General features: G+C 55.2%; 2 protein-coding genes across 2 annotated transcripts; both read left to right on the top strand.

The window, feature by feature from the left end:
- Positions 1–113: 113 nt before the first annotated feature.
- Positions 114–21,292, top strand: CCDC9 (coiled-coil domain containing 9). The gene is made up of 15 exons (XM_014795268.2): positions 114–132; positions 808–881; positions 1,034–1,138; positions 2,774–2,875; positions 3,052–3,300; positions 4,765–4,848; positions 4,932–5,105; positions 5,378–5,559; positions 8,028–8,074; positions 8,174–8,306; positions 8,743–8,833; positions 8,919–9,303; positions 9,660–9,752; positions 10,750–10,799; positions 20,796–21,292. The coding sequence occupies exons 2-15, from the start codon at positions 879–881 to the stop codon at positions 20,898–20,900; spliced, it is 1,803 nt and encodes a 600-aa protein (XP_014650754.2). The 5' UTR covers positions 114–132; positions 808–878; the 3' UTR covers positions 20,901–21,292.
- On the top strand, positions 10,853–14,850 carry INAFM1 (InaF motif containing 1). Its single transcript, XM_087421462.1, has one exon. The coding sequence runs from the start codon at positions 12,436–12,438 to the stop codon at positions 12,853–12,855; it is 420 nt and encodes a 139-aa protein (XP_087277588.1). The 5' UTR covers positions 10,853–12,435; the 3' UTR covers positions 12,856–14,850.
- Positions 21,293–24,829: the final 3,537 nt, after the last annotated feature.

Genomic DNA, 24,829 nt, shown 5'->3' with positions numbered 1-24,829 from the left:
TTTGTCCCGGCCGGGGGCGGGGCCGTGGCGTTCCCGACCTGGTGGAGGACGGAGCTTTTTCCTTTTTCTGAGGGCAGGCCGGGAAGTTTTGTCCACGCCGGGCGGGTTGAGTATTCACTGGAGAATCGACCGGTGCGTACCGGGCCTGTTTTCGGAATCTTTGCAGGGGTGCGGGGCGGCAGCGACACTTTTCTCGGGATGCTGGGGCGGGGGCTCGGAAACCCCCGAGGGAGGCCTGGGCTTAGCATGTTCTCTGGGCGTGGGGCAGCCAACAGGACTGGGGTTGGAACTTTTTTCGAGTGTGGGGTTGTAGGACGTTTCTGAAACTTTCCTGGGAAAGAGTCGGGTCTAGACTGTGCACGGGATGTGAGTGACACCAGAATGGGCACAGGGAGGTGGGCCTAGAATTTTCTGGGACAGGTTGAGGGAGCGGCTGTATCTAAAGCTCTCTTGAGAGAGAGGCCCCGGGTGAAAACTCTCAGCACAGTGTGGAGGCGGGACTAGAAGGGAGCACTGTTGGACTTTTCCCTAAGCGGGGTGGAGGGGGGCAGGACCAGAACTTTCCCAAGGTGGGTGTGACTCTAGTGTTTACTTGGGGAAGTGGGTGGGTCCAAAACGTTCCCGAGGGGGCGGAGTCTAAATTTTTCCAGGTAAGGGGCGGGACTAGCACTTCAGAAAGAGGCGGGGGCGGGGGCGGGCTAGGATTCTCTTGGAGTGCAACTGTGTGTGTGTGGCCGCCAGTGTGGGAGATGAGGAAGCAGATTAGGGAGGCATTGGCCTTAGTCCTTCTCTTTCCTCTGCCCTCAGGAGCCCCCAGTGCTGTGTCCAGATTCTGCAGGGGAGGTTTGTGGGGTCCCTGGCCCCACCCAGCCAGCAGAATGGTGAGATGGAAGGTGGAGTCTCTGGCATCTGAGCTGTGGGGCAGGGGGCTTGGGAGGAGGCGACCCCGGGGCCAGACTCAGACTCTGGAGTGAATGGCACTGGGGCGGCTGTAGGGTTTTCCTACCCTCTTTCCACTGCCTGCCCCTCTCAGTCAGCCACGCTGGATCTGAAGTCAAAGGAGGAGAAGGATGCCGAGCTGGACAAGAGGATCGAGGCTCTTCGGCGGAAGAATGAGGCCCTCATCCGGCGCTACCAGGTGCCCTAGCCCCGCCCTGGGAGACCCCATCCCCTCTCCTCCCCGCAGTGAGTTTCCCTCACCTCTCCCTTCCTTCAAACCTTTTCATGGCTCCCCATCACTCTCAGGATAAAAGCTGAAGGCCTTAGCGTTGCCTGCCTTCCTTCATTCCATCGTTCATTCATTCATTCATTCACAAATCTTCATCAGGGTCTTCGCTGTAGCAGGCCCTGTGCTGAGTGGTGCTGGGGAAGCAGCTGTGACCGAGCCGGCCCTGGGCCTGCCCTCCTGGGGTTCACAGTCCAGTGGGGGCACAGATCTGTCTTCAGTCAGTGATGACCTAGAGAGGGCAAGGCTGGGGTGGGGGAGTTCAGGGCTCTGTGGGAGCCCAGAGGGGGCTCTTCACCCAGCTTGGGGGATGTTAGGGAGGGCTTCCTGGAGGAGGGGATCCATTCTGAGACCTGAAGGGTGAGTAGACATTAGCCAGTTGAAAAAGAGAGCGGAACGTGTTTCAAGCAGAGGGAACAGTTTGTGCGAAGACTTGGAGCTTAAAACAGGAGGGTCGTTGGGGGATGCTGACCTGGAGAGGGCAGCAGGGGCCGGGCTAAGAGTTTGGACTTTTTCTTGAGGGCACTGGGGAGCCATGGAGAGCTTGAAGCAGGAGTGGGCCCAAGTCAAAACAGCGTTTTAGGAGGACTCCTCTGGCTGCTGTGTGGTGGTGGATGGCAGGAGGCGATCCTGGAGACCAGAGACGGAGGAGGAAGCTAGGGCAGGGACCTTGGGGGGAGAGGAGGTGCCAGGCCTGGGACAGGGCTGTTGGGAGGGGCTCAGTGACTGATGTGCAGGGGTGGAGAGGAGGAGGGAGATCCAGGACAAGGCCCAGGTCCCTGTCACAGGTCACAGAGTAGGTGGCGGGGCGGTCCCTGAGAGGGGATGAGGAGTGGGTTTCATTTATTCATTCTTCATGCATTCATTCATTAAAAAAAAAAAAGCATATCGAGTTTGTGTTGTGTGCCAGGCAGCGTTCTGGGCTCAGGGTATACCTCAGTGAACAGAGCAGACAGCCGTCCACATCCTTGGGCAGATTCTGTTGCAGGGGTTGGCAGACGATAAGCAAAATACACATAACGGCGTTTAGGGAGCAGGGGGAGGGACAAGAGAATGGCAAGGGAGCTGGTTTCTATAAGCTCGTCAGGGAGGGTCTCCCTGAGAAGGGGATATGTTCAAGGACACCCCTGAGGGAGGTGAGGGACTGAAGGATCCCTGGGGAAGAGTGTTCCCGGCAGAGGGAACAGCAGGTGCAAAGGCCCTGAGGCAGGTCTGAGCCTGGTGTGTTCTAGGAACAGTGAGGAGGCCAGAGTGAGCGAGGAGGAGAGGGTGGGAGATGAGATCAGGGTGGTAATGACGCCAGACCCTGTAGGGCCCCACAGGCTGTGGGGAAGCCTTTGGCCCTCACTCAGAGATGGGTACCACAGGACGGTGCTGAGCCGGGGGCCAGCATTTTGGGGGAAGATGCTGAGGTGGCCAGCTTTCTTGTCAAGAGCTCATCGGGGGGGCCTGGGCTGGGGGCAGACTTGGGAGAATTCAGGGGGCTGTGGGACTCCAGCCGGCACAAGGGACCCCTGACACTCGCCTGTCTCTGTTGTTTGCTCCTAGGAGATTGAGGAGGACCGTAAGAAGGCTGAACTCGAGGGCGTAGCGGTGACAGCGCCCCGGAAGGGCCGCTCGGTGGAGAAGGAGAATGTGGCGGTTGAGGTGGTGAGCTCCACACGGGGTGGGGGACCGGGTGGCGGGAGAGTTGAGACCTGAGGCCTCAGAGCCCTGCCAGCCGCCCCAGATCTATAGGTGGCCTCCATCCCGGCAGCTGCCCGCTGGGCTGGGGCGTCCCAGTCTCCCTGCCCCAGTGACTACATCTCCTCCCTCCCCCCTTCCAGGAGAAGAACCTGGGTCCCTCCCGGAGGTCTCCTGGGACCCCTCGGCCCTCAGGGCCCAGCAAGGGAGGCCGGACCCCCCACCAGCAGGGAGGCCGGGCAGGCGTGGGCCGGGCATCCCGCAGCTGGGAGGACAGTGCGGGGGAGCAGCCTCGAGGAGGAGCTGGGGGCCGCGGCTGGAGGGGCCGGGGCAGGGGCTCCCCTCATCTCTCCGGAGCTGGAGATGCCTCAGTTGCCGACCGAAAATCCAAGGTAGGAGCCGGGGGGTGGGGGGCTAGCGTCCTCTGGCTGTGGCTCTCCGTTGTCCTGTTTCTCCGTTCCTACTCTCAAATGGACCGTTTCCTGTTCGCCCATCTTTCTGTGTCTCTGTCTCCTTTCCGGCCCTTCCAGCTGGCTCTTCCTCTCTCTCCTCCCTCCTCCTCCTGACCAGTGCTGTGTTCTCTCCAGGTCTCTTTCTCCGTCTCCCCTTTGCTCGCTCTCTGTCTGCTGCGTGCTTGCCCCCTCCCTTCCTCGTCCATCTCTTTCTCCTCTCTTTCTGGCGCTGTCTCTCTATCTCTGACGGGTTCTGTCCAGTGCGTATGCTCGCTCGCTCTCTGTCAGTCTCACTTCCTGGATATATTTTTGGGGAGCAGTGCTGTTCCTGGTGTAACGGCTCCCACCGGCCCGCCATGCAGGCCAGCAGGGTGGGAGGCCGTCCAGCATAGTGGTTAGAGCCCACCATGGCCTTGGGGTCAACCTAGTTCTATTTGTTCCCTGCCCTTGGGCAGCTCACTGTCCCTCTGGGAGCTTCGGGGTTCTCACTCTTAAACCGGACTAATAATCAGATTTAAAGGGTATTATGAGCATTCTGTGACATCAGGCGTTGAAGTTCTCAGAGTCGGCACTCAGTGTTACTTTCAGATGTTTGTTGTATTATTTGCATTCATTAAGGTGCTGTGACAAAAAAGACCCCAAAATACCATGTTTTAAGTCAAGTGGAAATTTATTTCTGTCTTGTGTGCTGAGCCCTGGGAATGGAAACGTCGTCTCCAGCGACTTGGCTGTGAGCTCGTCTGAAATTCTGTTACCGTGGAAGGAGGGAGAACGGATTGTGGCGGGGGTCACCTAGCCATCTGCCAAGTTATTACCGTCATTATTACTGTGGCAACCATGGTGTGCTGGGGCCCCCAGCTCCTCGCCCCAGTTCATGTTTTACTAGAAAGAATCACGGGTAAGATTTGTTACAGTGAAAGAATGCAACGCAAATTTAGCAAAGGGACTTGGTGCCTGGGCTGAAGTCTGGAGGAACTTCTTCGCCCAGTGGAGTTGCACAGGCTGCACTGAGTTCCTCCGGCAGTGAATCTTGCTAACATGTGAAGGGTTGTCTACGAGGGACTCATTAGATACCCAGTGCTCAGGGTTTTTACTGGGGGCTGGTCATTTAGGTCCCCTCTGCCTAGTACATACGCACTTCTAGACCCCAGAGGGAAGGCGGGCGATCAGCATACACCGTATTGGTTGCATGAACATCGGGGTGTGGTGAGCCCCCCGTATCCTTTAACTGTTGCCTGGGAACACGCGGAGAGCCAGATCCCCAGATGCCGGCCAAGGGCAGCCTTGAGAGCAGGCCTGTCTCAGGAGAGAGTCTCAGGCCGGCCGTGCTGCCTCTTCTGCACAGATGGTGACAGACCCTCGGTTGAGTGGTTCTTCCTGATGCCCGTGTCTCTGTCCCCCCAGGAGTGGGAGGAGCGACGCAGGCAGAACATTGAGAAGATGAACGAAGAGATGGAGAAGATCGCGGAGTATGAACGCAACCAGCGGGTCAGTGCCTCTGGTGTCCCCACCGCGGGGCAGAGCCGCCTGGGCCCTGGGGAGCCCGCCAACGCCCCCTCCTTGCCCCGCAGGAAGGCGTGCTGGAGCCCAACCCCGTGCGCAACTTCCTGGACGACCCCCGGCGGCGCAGCGGGCCCCTGGAGGAGCCGGAGCGGGACCGGCGGGAAGGCAGCCGCCGGCACGGGCGCAACTGGGGGGGCCCCGACTTCGAGCGGGTGCGCTGCGGCCTCGAGCAGGAGCGGCAGGTGGGTGCGCCCTGGGCCCCGTCCCGTCCTGCAGCCAGCCTCTCCCATCAGCAGCATCCGTTCAGTGGGTGCTGCTTATGAGAGACAAATCCGGGATGGCTTCTCGGAGGAGGTGCCCTTTGAGCAGACCCAGTCTCATCTCTGCCCTGTCACCCCTCCTTGTGTGACCTTGAGCAGGTCGCTCTTCCTCTGAGCTGAGAGGGCATGGGGGACGGGCTGGGGAGGGGTGGGTTGTGGAACTGGGCCTGACTGCCTGTCCGCTGGGGGGACAGGGCCGCCGGGCCGGCCTGGGCAGCGCTGGGGACATGACGCTCTCCATGACGGGCCGAGAGCGCTCGGAGTACCTGCGCTGGAAGCAGGAGAGGGAGAAGATCGACCAGGAGCGGCTGCAGCGACACCGCAAGCCCACCGGCCAGTGGAGGCGGGAGTGGGATGCCGAGAAGACGGACGGGATGTGAGTCTCCTCCAGCCTTGGCCCCGGCTTTTAGCTGCTTCGACTCTCTGGTTTCTCACCCTGTGTAGCCGTCAGCAGTCGCTATGGTAATGCTGCGTAACCACCTCCGGACCTCGGTGGTGCGTAAAAGCGTTTCTTTCTCATGTGTTCCCGGGTCAGCTGGGTTCAGCTCATCCAGGCTGGACTTGAAGCTGTGGGTCCAGCTGGGCGTGGCTGCTCGATGCAGGTTGAACTCAGTTCTGTGCCACGTGGGCTCATTCCGGGGTGCAGGCCAAGGGGAGCAGCTCCCTGGGGAATCACTGGTCGTGGCCTCGGGAGATGTGCCAGAGGGAGAGAGCACACACTTTCCCGTTCTGTTAGCCCACAGACCCAGCCTCACTGGGTGGGAACTGAAGCTCTGTCTACTCTAGCGGATGGTACTGTGTAGTGCTGCATGGCAAAGGGCGCGGATGTAAATTGTGGTGCAGGGAGGGCATGAAGAATTGCTAACAGCGATCAGACCTCTGCATCCTCACTTGGTCCCTCTAGCCTGTCCCCTGCCAACCCAAATACCTTATCCTGGTGGCATTGTTCCTCTCAACTCTGACTCTGTCCCCTTTCGGGTCTCAGGAAACAGCCAGTGAGTCAAACATAAAAGCGAAGGCATCATTGCGTCATTGACAGGAGGGCCAATTTCCATACCAGAGATGCTGACAAACCGCAGTCTTAAGATGGGCAACTGTGGGTTTTTTCACCATCTTCCCTCCTTTGCTGTGTTGGAATTTTTCACACCTATACCTTTTATCGTTGTTGCTGGCTAAAGAAAGAGGATCTTGTCTGTGTGTCTGGTGGTCGAGTGTTTATTTTCGGATTGTGAGCTGAGTTTGGGCAAGCGTGAGAAAATCTTGCACAGATATTATAGCTGATCTTTCTAAGGTGTAGACAGCTGGGCTTTTGGGGAGATGTTCTCAGGGTTGAGAATGAGAAAGTAATCGTTTTTCTCTTGTGTCCCCAAAGCGGCCTGCAGTAAGTCTCATTAATGCATGTGTGTGCTGATTTTGTCAGCAAATATTTATTGAGTCCCTCCTATGTGTCATGGAAGGTTCTAGGCGATGGGGAACAATCAGCAGTGAACAAAATGCTTCTGCCTTTATGGAACTTCGAGTCTAGTGGGAAAGAGGGACAATGAAGAGATGTAATGTCGGATTGTGAAGAATAATGAAGCAGAGTATGGAGAGGGATGAGGCTGTTGTTTTAGACTTAAATAACACAGTAATAATATATGATTATTTTAGATGGGGTTTAGGAAGGCCTCTGAGCTGAGGCCTGAAGGAGGTGAGGGAGCAGGCCACTAAAACATCTGGGGAAGAATATTCCAGGAACAGCAGGTGCAAAGGCCCTGAGGCAGGAGCTCAGTGTATTAGGAGACTACCGCTTAGCTGGGAAGGTGAGAAAGAGAGACAGGAAATGAGACCAGACAGGAAGCTGGTGTTGACACAAATCATCAATAACCAATCTATAGATAAAAAAGATACAGTGATATTTATTGAGCCTAATTTGAGGACTAGCCCAGAAGCGCTCTCTTGCACAGGGAAGAAAGCACTCTGGAGAAGTGTAGTTTACAGCATGATTATATACCGTTTCGGATCAAAGAACGTGCATCAAGCCTGACAGGAATACAATTTTTTCCCGCCAAAGTCACAGGGAGATGTTTTTCCTTGGTTTAGCACATACACAGCAGGTCAACTTGACTTTGGTTCTGTGGGAAGAAAAACTTGTCTTCAAAGAAGTGCTGATATTGGTGTCAGAGATCGGGAGACATTCATCCCTGTCTTTAAAGAGTGCATCCTTTGCTCTGGCAAAATGTTTGAAGCACATGTAGAATGCATGCTCCGTGGCTCATAAGTCAGGCTGTTCTGGAAAAACAAGTTTTAGGCCAAATCAGATTTAAACTGGAATGGCTTCCCCACATACCTCCATATGTGGACACGTCTTATTGCTATTTTCATCCCTGGGGATCGTGTACTTCCCAGATGTTTGTTGTGGAGGGTCCAGTCCTGAATCTTGTCTTTCTGTATTGGTTGCTACCATGTCCCATTTGCCTCTTGGCCATCACTTAATCCCGCCCCCTTCTAAACAGGGACCCCCCTCTGGTTGCCCATCTCTCCTTCTGTGATCTTCTTTCTTTTTTAATTTTTATTTATTTATTTATTTTTCCCCCAAAGCCCCAGTAGATAGTTGTATGTCATAGTTGCACATCCTTCTAGTTGCTGTATGTGGGACGCGGCCTCAGCATGGCCGGACAAGCGGTGCGTCAGTGCGCGCCCGGGATCCGAACCTGGGCCGCCAGCAGCGGAGTGCGCGCACTTAACCGCTAAGCCATGGGGCGGCCCCTGTGGTCTTATTTCTCACCTGGCCCATGTCTCTCCCCTGATCTCTTCCCACCCTGTTGCTCCCAGCTGCCTCCTCACCCCTTTCTCTTTCCCCAGGTTCAAGGATGGCCCAGCTGCTGCCCTGGACCCCTCCCACCGCTACGGTGAGTGGGCGTCCTTGGGTGGGCGAGGCGGCTGGCTGGGTCAGGGGTGGGGGGTGGTGTGGCCGTGCCCCCCCCAACTCCTCCTGGGTATTGTTGCAGATGACCAGGCCTGGGCCCGGCCCCCCAAGCCCCCCACTTTCCGGGAGTTCCTCTCCCAGCACAAAGCTGAGGTGAGCCGCAGGAGGAAGAGGAGCAGCCGACCCCCAGCCAAGGCAGCCCCCCGTGCCTACAGGTGGGGGCGCCCCTTCCCCTGGCATGTGCGCTCCCAGCGGGGCGTGTGGCTCTATCCCTGGTCATTCCCTGCTGGTGAATGCATGGGTCCGTCTGTCTGTCCCGTGCGTCTCTCAGGCACTTCTCTCTGTGGGTCAGGCTCTTGGTTTTGGGGGATGGGGCCTGGCTCTCTGCTTTACCCTCATCTGTCCCCTCCTCGCCTCCCACCCGTCTCCTCTTCTGCCACCTGGCCCCCATCCATCTCTCTGTCCCTGACACCTGGGGACACAGCCACTATGTCCTCCTAGTGCCCCAGCATGCGGGATCCTCATCTGGAAACCCCGTAGCCCTTGTCTCCCGAAGTTGAATTTTGCAGCTCTCCTCGGGGGAGAGCTGGAGGTGGGAGGCCCCTTCCTCCTGTCCACCTGGGCCTCACCTCCTTCCTCTGTCCCCTCCAGTGACCACGATGACCGCTGGGAGACGAAAGAGGCAGTGTCCCCAGCCCCCGAGGCCCCACAGCCCACGCCCCCCGAGGAGACGCCCATGCAGGTAAGGCGGGCCGTCATCTCCCAGCATGGGGCGTCGGGGTGCTCGGTGCACACCCTCTCCCCGACCTGCCTTGTGTTCCCCATAGCCGCCAGAGACCCCAGCCCCTGCCCACCGGCCTCCTGAGGACGAGGGGGAGGAGAATGAGGGGGAGGAGGACGAGGGGGAGGACGAGGAGTGGGAAGACGTGAGTGATGACGAGGAGGAGATTGAGGAGGAAGAAGAGGCTGATGAGCAAGAACCAGCCGGAGACCACCAACCCCAAGAGGCTGAGCCCACCAGGAGCCCCACCAGTGAGCAGGCCGACACAGAGCCCTCCATACCGGAGCAGCCCCTGCCGCTTCCCCCGGCCCCTGCCACGCCTTCTAGCCCCTTCTCGCCCCCTGGAGGCCACCAGCCTGTGTCTGACTGGGGTGAAGAGATGGAGCTGAATTCTCCCCGGACCGCCCACCCGGCTGATGCCCTCTCTCCGGGTGAGGCCTGGCCTTTTGGAAATGCATGAAGCTGGCTGCTTTTGGGTGTGCTCGAGGGGTGCACGGGCAGGGGGACTCTTGGGGGCTGGGCCCCGGGACCCCGTGTGCCCCACCGCCCTGGTGGCTAGGGAGGACAGTCCTGCCCTCTGTGTACTGTCCATGCCCGTCTCAGGAACGCCCACCCCCAGATCCTGCTCCTGCTCTCGGCCACTCAGAGCCCCCTCCCCAATAAAGAGTTCGCATCCTCAAATGACATCCCCCAAGTGTGTCCTTGACCACCCCCCCCCCAGGGCTTGCTGTCTTGGGGTGGGGGCTGTTTCAGGGGGAGGGGCTTGACTGGGCCTCCCCTTCCCCAGGAGGTGACCAGCCAGCCGCCGCCTCCCTGGAGAGTGGGCCCAGCCTCCCAGGAAGCCAGAAAGCGGAAGAGGAGGGGTCTGAGGCAGCTCCAGGTGGGGGAGTGGACAGGCTGCTGGAGGTGGCCTGCTTCCTTCCTCTTCCTCTTCCTCTGGGGCTGAGGGGCGGACGGCATGGGGGGAGTGGGATGGAGTGGAGCTGGGGCTCCACCGTGGGCATGCGGGGTAGAGTGGAGCTGGGGTGAGGTTAGAACGCTGGGGGAGCGCGGGAATGGAGCCAAGGTCAAGGGCGTGGGGCTAGGGTGAGGACTTGGCCGGGCAAGTGATTAGGAATTGAGTATGTGCCCCGGCTGGGGGTGAGGAGGCGGAGCCAGGACTGGATTTAGAGGCGGGCTTCAGGGGTCGTGGAAAGGAATCTAAAAGTAAGGGGGTGGGGCTAGGCTCAGGGGAGGGGCTAAGGGCTGGATGAAAAATTTAAAAGTTCAGAGTCGGGGGGCAGAGTAATGGACTTAGCTAGGGGCGGGATTAGAGTTTTGGGGTGTAACGGAATGGGTAAATAAGAATAGAAATGCGGCCCTGATTAGCATGTTGGGCCCGACGGACTAACCCCGACAATCCGCCTCCACTGGTGGGAGCCAGGCTGTGAACGAGGGACCTCGCCCCAGGACTGTGGGGTTAGGATTTGGGGGCAGAGCCAGGGAAGGTGTGGTTAGAACTGCGGTGGGCAAGGGAGGGCATGATGGAGGTTTGCTTTAGGACCCGTGAGGTGGGGGTGGGGCTGGGGAGGACAGTGTGCGGTGGTGGGTGAGGCCGGGGTGCCCTGGCCCTTTGTCTTTGGGCCACGTGCTGGCTAAGTGACCGTGACCTCGCTATCCCAGATTACGTCCTCGACTGTAAACAGGGCTGTTGGGGTGCATGCTGCTCCGTGGGTCCACGGCGGGGAGGAAAGCAGTCTGAGGCCCCCAAACCACTCAGCGCGGGGTGGGCTGCAGCCAGGCTGGATAGGGATGAGGGGCGGGGCCAGACAGGGGTGTCCCGGGGCCGGGTGGGAGCGGGGCTGTTCCCCGCGGCTGACCGCCCCTTCTCTCCCCAGAGGCGGGCCCCGAGGGCCAGGAGACGGCGGAGATCACCGACTTCCAGAGGGTGCGTTTCTGCAAGGTGGTGGCGGCCGCCCCGCCACCGGGGGCCGCCCGCTGACCGCGCCCGCCGCCCGCGGCCTCCGCGCTCTGCACTAACCTCCCGCCGCCTCACTCCTCTGTCCTCTGCTTCTGCCACGCTCCAGCCAGGAGAGGGTTAAACGTAAGGGGGGCGGAGCCGGGGACAGCGACCCGGGTGGGGCCAGAGCAATAGTCCAGTCTCGCTAATGGGGGGCGCCGTGGCACCGGGATGGCTTAGACGCCCCCGAGTTACCCACCTCTGCAGGCCACGGGGGGGCTCGGGGCCAGTCCCTGGGCCGGTTTCCCGCCTCCAGGAGCCTACACCTGGGGCAGGCAGCCGGTGGCTTCCGAAGGACTTGCGTTACTTGGCCATCGGCCCGCGTCTGTTAAACGCAGTGCTTCCGCTACCCGTCGTCTGTGCTTCTGCGGGGGCAGGCCGGGCTGCTGTGTTGGCGGGCTTTCCCGCGGCGGAAGAGGCGGGGGGAAGGGGTCTTCCTTCCTCCACCCGCCCGAGACGTCTTCCCTCCCCCCTCCCGCAGGCCTCTCCGAATTCCTGAAGACGCTGCCGGGAGGGGACTGAAGCTTCCCCGCCTTGGTGGGGAGGGGGCTCGTCTGGCTCTCCAGGCTGTGCTCTCCTCCCCGGAGCCCACTCTGGACCCCCATGGCTCTAGGGAGAGGGAGAAATTGCGGGTGATGGGGGAGGAGCTGGGGAAGGGGCGTGAGTGGGGTGTGCGGCGGCGCTGGAACTTCGGGGCGTGAGTTTGGACCTCAGGACGCAAGTGAGGAGGAGGCAGGTCCCGTGAGGGGCGTGGTCATGCCGCCGGGGCGGAGCCAGAAGTCTGATGGGCGGGGTTAGAACTGGGGGGTTAGGATGGGGGAGAGGCCACCAGAGCCGGTTTAGATGCGAGTTCCTAACGCAGATGTGGGGCGCAGCCGCGGGCGGAGGGCGTGGCTAGAATGCGGTGCTGGAACCTGTGGGGTGAGGAGGGGAAAAGGGGTGGAGCTTTGACTAGAGAGAGGTGAGGCCGGGGGCAGAGGATAGCGGGGGATCGCACGCTGGCGTAGAGTCTGATTCGAAGAAAGGCAAGTTAGAAATGGGGCGGGACTTGCGAGGCCTGAGCCTAGCAAGGGGGCGGGGCCAGATGCCTGGGAGAAATGTGAGTCCTGAAAGGGACGGGGTTAGGGCGCAGGGAGAAGACCAGAAAAAGAGGAGCGCGGAGCTCAGCGCTGGGGCGGGCTCGCATTTCAGGGGCGTGGGTATAACACCGAAGCCTGGCGGGACTCGGTTGGGGCGAGACCTGCGTTTGAGAAAAAGCCAAATATTGCAACCCTGGGGCGGGGCCGGAGCCAGATGGGGGCGGGGCCAGACGCTGTTGTTAAGCTGTAGCTTGATTATGGTTGGCCGGAGGCTGAGGCGGAGGCGGACCTAGAGCGCGGAGGAGACCCGCCCTGGGGGCGTGGCCGTGCACATGGGGCGAGGCTATGCCGGCGGGGGCGGGGCTTGACGAGGCGGATCTAGAACGCGGAGGCGGTGCTCCGAGGGGGCGGGGCCTCGGGAGGGGCGTGCCCAGCGCGGGGGCGGGCCTTGCGGGCGGCGGCGCGGGGCCGAGCGGGCTGCGGGGATGCGGGGCACGAGCTGCGTGGGCGGCGGCGGCGAGAGCCCGGGTGGCGCCGGGCTGAGCGAGGGCCCTCGGGGCCGCTGGCTGCGCCTGGCCCCGGTCTGCGCCTACTTCCTCTGCGTCTCGCTGGCCGCCGTGCTGCTCGCCGTCTACTACGGCCTCATCTGGGTCCCCACGCGGCCCCCCGCCGCCCCCGCCGGCCCGCCGCCCAGCGCGCCCTTCCCTCCGTGCGCCGCCCGCCCGGGCGCGCCGCCCGCCCCGGCGCCCGCCGCCGCGTCGGCCTCCTGCCTCCTGGGCGCCCCCGGCGGCCCGCGACCCCAGCTCGAGCTGCCGCGCAGCCGCCGCCGCCGCCGCAGCGACCCCGGCCGCCGCCCGACGCCCGGAGAGACGCCGGAGGCCGCGGCGGGGCGAGGGCCCGGGTAGCCCTGCCTTCCACCCCGAGCTGCACCGCCGGCCCTCTGCGTGACCCCGCCTGGCGTCTCCGGGGCCGTCAGCCTGAAGAATGGGGGCGACGGGGAGCCGGCGGGGCCTCGCCCTTCGCAGCTGCTCCGCCGGCAGGCCGGGTCCTCAGCCATCTGGCAGACCTCGTCCCCGCTCGGCCTCCTGACCGCCTCTCCTAGGATTGTGAGCGCAGAGCCACAGCCCGCCCTCCTCCTCCCCGAGTCTCTGCATCCATCTGTGCACCTGCAATAAACTCCAGCCCCAGCTGCCTCGTGCTGCGTCTGTCGTGTTGTCTGCACAGGGGCCCCACCATCTCAAGTGTGTGAGGGGAAGTCCGGGCGTCGGATTTTTGTCTTTCTTGCCCTGGGTGGGCTGTGTGGGTTCTTCGGTTCCCTAGGGGGGCCCTTTCCTTCTTCCATCGCCATCCTGTGGTTTTGGGAGAAGAGACTTATGTGCAACAGGGCAGTTGAAGGTCAGACAGCATGAAAAACTTCACGGTTTTGTGCATGCTTGGGGCAGAGCCTCTGGAGCGAAGCAGGGTTCATCCTCCTGTTACCGCGCAGGAGACAAGAGGAGAGATGGGATGATTTGGGGCAAGAAGTGGGCTTCTGGGAATGGTGATTTGTATAATTACCGTTTCGGGGACAGAGGCTGTCACCCTGCGATGTCAGGTGGGCAGAGCTGGTGGTGGGGCTTGTCTGCCTCGCTGGACATCACAGCGGAAGTTATCAAGTCTCTGTGCTGCCTTTGAAGATTAATCCAACCTCTCTGGTCTGCAGTGCTGCTGGTAAAGAAAGGCGGAGGAACTCAGGTCCTGCTGAAAGAGTTAGAGACAGTTGAGTCCGTTTTCCCGCCCGGGAGACTGAGGCCTGGCTCTACACGGGCCACCGGACCCTACATGCAGGAAGCGGTTTTCCTGTTCGGCCTCCTCCCTTGAACGGGAGACTTTCCCAGGAGAGAGACGCTGAGCCCTCTCCCTCAGACTGGGACATGTGTGGGTATGGACTGGGCTGGGAATGTCAGTCACTCTGCTCATCTCCCCTCTTCCTCTCTACCCCTCCAGCACCACTTCGCAGAGGGTGACCCCAGACTGGAGGGGACCTCAGGAAGCCAGCGCCCCTTCACGGATAGCACAGGTGGTGGTTAGGGGCGCTGACTTAGGGGCCAGGATGCCCAGATTCAAATCCCAGCCCTCTCTCTCACTAGCTGTGTGACTTCGGGCTGGTTACTCAACCTCTCTGGTCCTATAAAATGAAGATAATAGTACTCATCTCGGAATTTCTCTGAGGAGTCAATAAGCTAGTGACCTAAAGCCCTTAGAACAGCATCACATATTCTTTCTCTTCACCTCCCTCTGTCCTTCAGGGCTTGAAAAACCACAGCTTGGATACCAAGGGATAGATGTCAGGTCAGCCCGGAGACCTGGACACCAGTGCGTCGTGAGATGGAGGGAGGGATCCCATCTCTGTCCCCACTGGCGCCCATCTCTCCTCTCCCAGCCCCGGTTGTCCTGACCTCTCGATTTCTCTTCTGGTCTCTGTGTCTCCCTCCACCCCCTCATCTCCCCCTCTTTTCTTTCTGTCTGTGCTTGTCTCTCAGTCTTTGAGTGTCTTTGCGTCTCTCCCTGTTGTCTCTGTTCCTCAGTCTGCTCTGAGTCACTCTCAGCTCTGTTCTCTGCCCCAGCTCACTCTCTTTCATCTCCCCTCCCCACTTCTCTCCCCTCATCTTGCCCTGACACCCCCACTTGCTCTCCTGTCCCCCCACCTTCCCCACTTCTCCCCTAGGTCAGCCTCCCCTACTCCCCTATCTCCTTTCCCTTCTTTGTCTCTCTTCCTTTTTCTCTCAGTCTCTCTCTTGGTCACTATCTTTTAATCTTTCATTAACAAATATTTTTTGGTCATTTGCTATGTGTCAGGCCTTATTTTAAGCACTGGGGACACAGCAGTGAATAAAAGAGGCAAAAATTCCTGCTCTCAATGGAGCTGACGTAATACTGGGGAGACAGATAAGAAATAGGATGAATAACTCAGATATATGTTATGTCAGGTGATGATAAGCACAATGGAGAAAAATAATGAGGGTAAAAGTGGTATGGAGTGATGAAGTTGCTGGTTACCCAGTAGAAACAGAGAGAAGTGAGGGGAGGGCGTGCAGATCTGGGGGAAGAGTACTCCAGGAAGCAGGAACAGCAAGTGCAAAGGCCCTGAGGCAGGAGGTGCTTGGCTCATCCAAGGAACAGCAAAGAGGCACATGTGGCTGGAGCAGAGTGAGTGAGGGGGAGAGCAAGAGGAGGTGAGGTGAGAGAGAATGGGGGCAGGTTGTGCAGAGCCTCATGGGCCACAGTGAGGATTTTGGCTTTTACTTGGAGTGACGTGGAGCCATGCGAGGCTTCTGAGCTGAGGAGGGACGTGAGCCGACCTAGGTGTGAACAGGACTCTGCCGCATGGGGAATGAACTGTAGGGGGCGAGGCTGGAAGCTGGGAGCCCAGTGAGGGGGCCGCTGCCATGGTTCAGGTGAGGGATGATGGTGGCTAGACCAGGGCTGGTGAGGAAGGGATAAATGGGTGGTCAAAATCTGTGTGTGTGTAAAATACACATAGCATGAAAGTTACCATTTTAACCATTTTAGAGTGTACAATTCAGAGCATTAAGTACATTCACAATGTCATGCAACCATCAACACGGTCCATCGGTCTGAGAGCTGTGACAGGAGACGGGGAAGGAGGGACTGGGTCAGAGGAGACTCGGGCTGTGCCACAGTTCTGGAAAGTCGGGGGTGGGGGGTATTTATGGGGGTCCTTGAGCAAAGGTGGCCAATCAGAGGAGCCCTGGGTCGGGGGGCAGTGGGCTGGCACTAATGCCCACTGTGTTCTGTCGTTGGGAGCAGCCCCTGGGAGGTATGGCCATGACACCAACCTGATGGGGCTGTCAGCCAGCTATGCTCTCAGCCTCAGGGTTTCTTGAAGGGGGATCTGAGCAGCACCCTTCCATGGCCACCACGGGGACCTAAACTATCTCTAGTTCTTTCTGTGCACAGGGCTGGCCTCATCCCCAAGGGGCTTGGCCAGGTGCCCACAGAGGCTCATTCGCATCCCTGCAAGATGGGGGGTCGGGCCCCTACTGGTGAGCCAGAGCTGTTCTGCAATCTGATTGGATCAACCTAGGTCACATGACAACCCGGGAACCAATGCCTGTGCCCGGGGGTGTCAGGCGCTGGCTGGTTAAGGCTTGAACCACTCACTGGCAAGTGAAGGCGGGATTCCTCTGAAGTTTTAGACCAATCAGGACCCATCGCTGGATCTGGCCAAAGCCAGTCGACGTCCCAACTCCGCAGCCGATCTGCAAGGGCTGGGACTGCCAGGAGGGGGCGCTGAAGAGTCGCCGTCCTCCTGGATCCTGCCGGCCTCCCGCAGGCCCACCCCGGAATCGAAGATTTACCATCAGAGCAGGGATATATGTAGATGCACACGTGAGGGGCCTGCTGGTAGAATCCCGTATCCTTTAGCTGCAATTCCGAATTCCAGAAAGCTCTGACGACCAAAAAGTATTTCTTATGCGGGATAATTTTGGCCCAGTCTCACATGCTGGCAAATCAACTAATACGAGTTATTTACACTCTTTATTTATTTCCTTTGGTGTGAATTTTCACACATTTTACTGCAAATATATTAACCTGTCTGATGGGGAGGGGACTGCTCCAGGCCCCCGGGAGTGTTACATAATATATGGCATTCGCTCAGATTTATCTCTCTAAAATTGGAACAGTTCTGAGTTCTGAAACGCGGCTGTCCCCAAGGGCTTCAGCTAAGGGATTGTGGACCTCTAGTTGGGCACGCTGCCAAACCTAGATCCATCTTAATTATTTGTCCAACATTTATTTAATGGCTTTGGGAAGAAGGTCATTTTCCATTCCAATTCTTTTTTAAAAATAGAGAATGACGTTCATTTACTAAGTTTTCTTTGTTGGTAATATATTTTTAGTGTTGTGTGTGTCTGTGTCTGTGAAAGTGTGACTGTGTGTATATGACTGGATGAGTGTGTGTCCATGTGTGAGGCTGTGTCTCTTTGTGGGGTGTGACAGTATTTCTGTGTGTGTTCGTATGTGGGTCTGTGTGAGAGAGTGTGTGTAAGTGTGAGCGTGTCTTTGATCATGTCTGTACTTCATTTCAAGCGACCATCTCTGCCTCGGTTTTAGAATTTCAGCGGACCCTACAAAATTACTCAGCAGAGAAATTTTGCGCTGCCAGGCAATACCCTAGACTTCCACTAGAGGTCGCCTCTCTACTTTGGCCAGAAGAAACTTAAACTCTACTTTTTTGCCGTTTAATTGTCGGGAATTTGCAGATCTTTGCAGAGAGGCACCAGCAGCAGCTAGCTCAGGCTCACCGCGACTGTGCATAGAGCAGCGGTTCTCAAACTTGTTGATCTCAGGATTTTTTTCACACTCTTAAAAATTGTTGAGGACCCCAAATAGTTTTTCTGTATGTGGGTTGTATCTATTGATATTTAAGTATTAAATTAAGACTGAGTTAAAAAAAAAAACTATTAATTCATTTAAAAATAACCATTATAAATCCATTGCATTTTTTGAAATTATTTTATTGTGGTAAAATACACATTACATGAAATTTACCATTTTAACCATTTTTAAACATACAATTCAGTGGCATTAAGTAAATTCGCATTGTTGTGCAACCATCACTACCATTCCTCTCCAGACCTTTTCATCTTTCCAAACTGAAACTCTGTCCTCATTAAACACTAATTCCCCGTTCCCTTGCCCTCCCAACCTCAGGTAACCTCTATTCTATTTTCTGTCTCTATGAATTTGCCTAGTCTACGTACCTTGTGTCAGTGGAATCATACAATATTTGTCGTTTTGCATCTGTCTCATTTCACTTAGCATAATGTTTTCAATGTTCATCCATGTGTTACTGAACCCAAACACAGGTTCTTTTACCTGCCACATAGTAGGACCAATAAAGAAAAAACTGAAACACCAGGCTTCTGGCAAGGGAAGAGGTTTACTATTATTGAAAGGCAGCCACACGAGGAGATAGGAGTTAGTTAGAACTCGGATCCACCTCCTTGAAGGGAAAAAGGAAGCGGTTTTTATCTGGGGTTTTAGATGGGGGAGGGGGAGCATTGATGGGGGTTTAGGTAGGGGAGGGGGGCGTGTGCTGGGGTTTAGGTAGTGGAGGGAGAGCGTGTGCTGGGGTTTAGGTAGGGGAGGGGGAGCATTGCTGGGGTTTAAAGTAGGGAGGGGAGCGTGTGCTGGGGTTTAGGTAGGGGAGGAGGAAGATGTGCTGGGGTTTAGGTAGGGAGGAGCGTGTGCTGGGGTTTAGGTAGGGAGGAGGAAGATGTGCTGGGGTTTAGGTAGGGAGGAGCGTGTGCTGGGGTTTAGGTAGGGGAGGAGCGTGTGCTGGGGTTTAGGTAGGGGGAAGCATTGCTGGGGTTTTAGGTAGGGAGGGGGCGTGTGCTGGGGTTTAGGTAGGGAGGGAGCATTGCTGGGGTTTAAAGTAGGGGAGGGGGAGCATGTGCTGGGGTTTAGGTAGGGGAGGGAAGCATTGCTGGGGTTTTAGGTAGGGGAGGGGAGCATGTGCTGGGGTTTTAGATGGGGGAGGGGAGCGTGTGCTGGGGTTTTAGATGGGGGGGAGCATGTGCTGGGGGTTTAGGTAGGGGAGGGGGAGCATGTGGCCGTGCTGGTTGGCTCCTTCCCATCAGCCTGCCTTTCACCTTGAAGACTGAATTTCTTTTCCCTTGACTGTCTGGACTTTTCCGGTTAGTTTTTATTTTCAGCCTGGCTTTGGCCTTGTGAGGCTGAATCTTGACGTCTAGACCTTGCTTTCCCAGGAAAGACAGCTCACTCATGTACTAAGGAGGGACAGAAAGACCTGGTTAGTTTTACACAACAATCGATTATGCTGAGTATGCACAGCTGCAGTTAGCAAAGCTTATCTCCGAGTTTTTGTTCTTTTTCTAGCCCAGGGAAGATTTTTTAACCTGTTTGTGCTCGGTTTCATATGTTGTAGCAAGTGGCAGAATTTCCTTCCTTTTCAAGGCTGAATAATATTCCATTCTATACAGATATCACATTTTGTTTATCCATTCATCTGTTAATGGACATTCAGAAACTCATTGAATTTTAACATAAATAACATTTTAAATGAGAAATGCTATAGTTTCCAAAATAGAAAATTTAGTGAGAAGAGTGGCATTATTTTACATTTTTGAGGATATTTAATGTTTGGCTCTATAGAAGACAACTGGATTCTCATAGCTACTTCTGCATTTGATCTGTCGCAATATCTCAAGTCGTCTAGGCTCTGGAAAAATCTGGGTGAAGTCCACCCAAGTCATGAGCACAAGCTTTTCAGGCCTGTTAACCCGCTAACCACATCGCCCTGAAACTTATGTAGTTGCAAAACCGTCTTTAGCCTTCCAGGTCACCTGCATTTAATATCTATTTCTGGGTACAATTTCTTGCTATTTTTCTAGCACCATCTTGCTCTGTGGTCCATGGATCATAAATAAAATAAAAATAATCTGGCGGTCACATAGTCATATTGCAACTGTGTAATGATGATGAGTCTGTGGATATACTGCCGGTAATGTATCAGTTAACCATCCTTGGGTAACAAACAACCAAAATCTGTGTGTGATGCACACATATGGACATTTATTTAGCATATGCATCTGGGGCCGAGGCTCAGCTGGCTGCAGCTGGATGACCCTGCTGATCTTTTTTTTTTGTGAGGGAGATCAGCCCTGTGCTAACATCCATGCCAATCCCTCCTCTTTTTTTGCTGAGGAAGACTGGCCCTGGGCTAACATCCATGCCCATCTTCCTCCACTTTATATGGGACGCCACCACAGCATGGCTTGACAAGCGGTGCATCAGCGCGTGCCTGGGATCCAAACCCAGGCCACCAGCAGCAGAGTGCGAGCACTTGACCGCTCTGCCACGGGGCCGGCCCCCGTCCCTGCTGATCTTGGCTGGGTTCTCCCATATGTCTGAGGTCATCGGGGCTTGATTGATTGGAGCTGGGTGTGGCTGGGTGGCTTGCTGATCGGAATTGGGCTCCCTCAGGTGTTTGTGGGTGGGCTGATCTTGGCTGGCCTCGGCAGGTGCCACCAATGCTTGGGACCAGTGGGCTATCTCAGGAACATTCTTTTTTTTTTTTTTTTCATAATTTTTATTTATTTATTTTTTTCCCCCAAAGTCCCAGTAGATAGTTGTATGTCATAGTTGCATATCCTTCTAGTTGCTGTATGTAGGACGCGGCCTCAGCATGGCCAGAGAAGCGGTGCATCGGTGCGCGCCTGGGATCTGAACCCGGGCCACCAGCAGCAGAGCGCACGCACTTAACCGCTAAGCCATGGGGCCGGCCCAGGAACATTCTTCTAATGGTGACGGTGAGGTGTGAGCTCAGCGGCACGGGTACATTTCAAGGGTTCTGTGTGCCGTCCTCCTATTGGCCAAGCAAGTCGCATGGCCACGCCCAGTATAAAGGGGCAGGAAGTACAGTCCTTCCAAGGAGATGAGGTGGATGGAGTGAAGACTTCTGAAGTGTCATCTAATCTGCCACAGGTGGTCATGTCCCAGCTTTGGCCACCACAGGGGGTGGAGATGGGAGGACCTGGACATTGTCCTCAAACCTGAAACAGAGAATCCTTGTGTGAGCATCCAAGCAGGGGTGATACAAAAGGCATTAATATTAATATTGGGCCTCGGAGAGGTTAAATAGTCACTTGCAGAGCAATGAGTGTGTGTGTTGGGGGCTGAGTGGGTGGGGAGATGAGAACCCAGGCGATCTGACTCTCGACTGTACCCGTTTCATTGCTCATTTTGTCTAAACCATGTGGAGAGCCCACGTGTAGGCGCTCTGGTTGACAATCCCGGCTGTGTTCCCACTTGACAGGCAGAATCAACCGCCAGCCCCGTGAGCCGGCCGCCCAGGACATCCAGCCCAGTCGAGCCTTCACGTGAGTGCAGCCCCAGCCAACATCTGACGGCAACCGAATGAGGGGCTCTGAGTGAGAACTGCCCAGCACTCCATCCACAGAACCGTGAGAGAGAATATAAATCTGTTTAAAGCTACTTTGTTGGAGACTTGCTCTGCAACAATCTATAAATAAGACCACGTCCCTGGGGCAGCCTTCAGCCCATGGAGGATGGGAGTGGGTAAACAAATGCCTCACCTTCTCCATCCCGTCAGGAGACAATTCTGAGGCATATTCCTCTTGGGTTCTCAGGTGGTCCCTGTGGGATTAAACCTATTTGTCCCCAACAGTAATCTACTCATGGACATACCCTTTATTAGATTTCTTCCCTTTCTGATTTCACACTCCTCATCACCTCCTCAATAAACTACCTGCACTTGAGATCTTGTCTCAGAGTCTGCTTTTGAAGAAATTCAAGTCGAGACAGCCATGATGATGATGATGATGAAGAAAATGATGAGGATGTTGATGATGGGGATAGTAATGATGATGATGTTGGTGATGAAAGTGATGGTGATAGTTACGGTGATGATGGTGATGGTCATGGTGATTGCTATAGACTGAATGTTTGTGACCCCCCCCAAAGATCATATATTGAAACCTAACCTCCAAGGTGATGGTACTAGGAGGGGGCGGGGCCTCTGGGAGGCGCTGAGGTCATGAGGGATGAGCCCTCATAAAGGGGATTCACCTCATAGGGAAACTCTGTACCCATTAAGCAATAACTACCCATTTCCCCCTCCCCTCAGACCCTGGTCATCTTTAATCTACTTTCTGTCCTCGAATTTGCCTCTTCTAGATATTTCTTTTTTTTTTTTTTTTTTTTTTTTAAAGATTTTATTTATTCAGTTTTTCCCCCCAAAGCCCCAGTAGATAGTTGTATGTCATAGGTTCACATCCTTCTAGTTGCTGTATGTGGGACTCGGCCTCACGTTGGACGGAGAAGTGGTGCCTCGGGGCGCGCCCGGGATCCGAACCCGGGCCGCCAGCATCAGAGCGCGCGCACTTAACCGCTAAGCCACGGAGCCGGCCCTAGATATTTCATATAAGTGGAATCATACAGTATTTTTTTTTGTTTTATTTATTTATTTATTTATTTATTTATTTATTTATTTATTTATTTATTTATTTATTTTTGAGGAAGATCAGCCCTGAGCTAACATCCATGCTAATCCTCCTCTTTTTGCTGAGGAAGACCAGCTCTGAGCTAACATCTATTGCCAATCCTCCTCCTTTTTTTCCCCAAAGCCCCAGTAGATAGATGTATGTCATAGCTGCACATCCTTCTAGGTGCTGTATGTGGGACGTGGCCTCAGCATGGCTCGAGAAGCGGTGCGTCGGTGTGCACCTGGGATCCGAACCCGGGTTCCAGCAGTGGAGCGTGCGCACTTAACCGCTAAGCCACGGGGCCGGCCCCAGAATCCTACAGTATTTGTCCTTTTGTGTCTGGCTCATTTCACGTAGCATAATGTCTTCAAGGTTCCTCTAGGTTGTAGCAAGTGTCAGAATTTCATTCCTTTTTTATGGCTGAGTAATATTCCATTGTATGTATATACCTTGTCTGGTTTATCCATTCATCTGCTGATGGACACTTGGGTTGCTCCTACCTTTTGGCTATTGTGAATAATGCTGCAGTGAACATTGGCAAGTATCTGTTTGAGTCCCTGCTTTCAGTTTTTGGGGGTATGTATTGAGGACTAGAATTGCTGGGTCGTATGGTAATTCTATGCTTAACTTTTTCAGGAACTGCCAATCATTTTCCATAGCAGCTGCACCCAGTGACTTTTTAAATCACTGAATTGCCTGTATTAGATCCCTTTATGCTTAAGATACCTGGACTGGCTCATCAGTCAGTATAAGCTAGGTTATGCCACAGTAACGCCCTCCCATTCTCAGCGGCTTGAAACAACAAGGGTTTGTTTCTCACTTATGGACCACGCCCAACATGGGTCAGCTGGGAGCTCGACTCCACGTTTTTCACGTCGTCTTCGCTCTGGGACCCAGGCCGATGAAGAAGTCACTATCTAGTCACTCTGGCCAAGGGAAAGTTCAAAATATGGTCAAGTGTGTACTAGTTCTTAAAATTTCCACACTGAAGAGGCACATAATCCTTCTCACGTTTTATTGGGCGAGGCGAGTCACATGGCCCCACCAATCTTCAAATAGGCAGGGCTGTGTAACCCTACCATGTGCCCAGAAGGATGTTTGAGAACATCGCTATGACCATCACAAATGGGTTGTTTCTTGCTCTGAAACACGAGTCACACATTCTGCAGATCTCCTGTGAAGGACATCCTTTTCGACCAGAAATTGGGATTGCTTTCTATTTATATTTATGTAAGGGAATTGGATCCCAGTTTTCCGTTAATGACACAAGTAAAGCAAAAGTGGCCACAAATCCCACCTATGCTAGGCAGAGTCAGTTTCCCAACCCCTTAAATTTGGGCTGGCCTTGACCAGTAGAATGTAGCAGAAGTGATGTATCAGTTCTGAGTCTAGGTCTCAAGAGTCTCTGCATCTTCTGTTTGCTTTCTTGGAATGTGCACTGCCATGGGACTAAGCCTGGGCTGACCTGCTGGAGGAGGAGAGACTGCGCCAAGTGGACTGAAGGCACCCAGCTGATATCCAGCCAACTCCCAGAAACAGAGCCACCTACCCAACCCACAGCTGACCTCAGATGTGTGGTGAGCTCATCCAAGGCCAAGAGAACCTTCCAGTTGACCTGTAGACTTATGAGCAACAACAAGCCGTTAATATTTGGAGATATTTGTTACACAGCTATCTGAGTCCATTCAGGCTGCCATAACAAATTACCATAGAGGCTTAAACAACAAATATTTATATCTCATATTTCTGGAGGCTGGGAAGTCCAAGATCAAGGTGTTGGCAGATTCCGTGTCTGGTGAGGATCTGCTTCTTGGTTTATAGATGGCTGTCTTCTTGCTGTGTCCTCACGTGGCGGAAAGAGTGAGAGAGCTCTCTGGAGTCTCTTTCATAAGAGCACTAATCCCGCTCATGAGGGCTCCACCCTCCTGACCTAATCACCTCCCAAAGACCCCACCTCCTAATATCATCACATTGGGGATTAGGTTTCAACACGTGAATTTTGGGGGGACGCAAACATTCAGTCTATAATAGCAATAGTTAACTGATACACTGTGGCTTCTTCATTTGTTCCTTTGTGTGAAAGTAAAGGTCTTGGAACATTTTCACCCTTTGTCATCCAGAACAAACATGCAGAGCATGAGAAATCTCTTTGTTGTCTGTTCCCACTGCCCGGGAAGCCTGTGATCACCCGGGGACTGCGGGTGATCGAAGAATCCACTTTCTGGCAGAGGACAGAAGCAATGTAGGTCAACACCCAGGAGGCGCTTGGCACTGAATTTGATAGGGAACCAGGGGAGAGTGTTTCTTGTTATCTACTCTCTGTTTTTTTGATGTTCTGAACTTCCCACTTCATTGTGATAAAAATAATCCAAGTGTGATTTTCATCAAGAGAGAAGAGGCAGCTGAAATTTTGGCAGCTCTTAAGGCAAACTGTCAGGCGGGGAGCACAGACGAGGACGCGGCGGTGGGGAGGGATGCAACAGAGAGGAGAGGGAGGTCAGAGAGAGGTGGAATCTGACTCCACACGGAGAGATCGAGGGGCTGCGGCACCTCAGGAAGTGGGGAGTCTCTGAGGCCAATGTGAAAGAGAAATGGAGGTTCAAAGAGATGTCAAGACCTGGAGAGACCAAGACAGGGACAGACATGCAGGGCCAGAGGTCCCGAGAGAGTTTAGAACGCTTGGGAGATTGAGAAGGAGGAAGATGAAAAGATGGAGCAGTTGAAAGATTAGATGTGGAGAAGAGAAGTGGCGGGGGGCCCAGGAGGAGAGAAATGGAGAGAACTAAAGATTAGAAGGAAGACGGGAGACTGAGAGAGAGAGGGGCTGAGGAAGGGAAAGAGACAG

The sequence above is a fragment of the Ceratotherium simum genome, chromosome 33, assembly GCF_057802395.1.
Source record: "Ceratotherium simum simum isolate JZ-2026a chromosome 33, ASM5780239v1, whole genome shotgun sequence".
Classification (NCBI taxonomy): Eukaryota; Metazoa; Chordata; class Mammalia; order Perissodactyla; family Rhinocerotidae; genus Ceratotherium; species Ceratotherium simum.
Note: the sequence above shows the minus strand (reverse complement) of the source record. Positions and strands in the feature narration are given on the sequence as shown.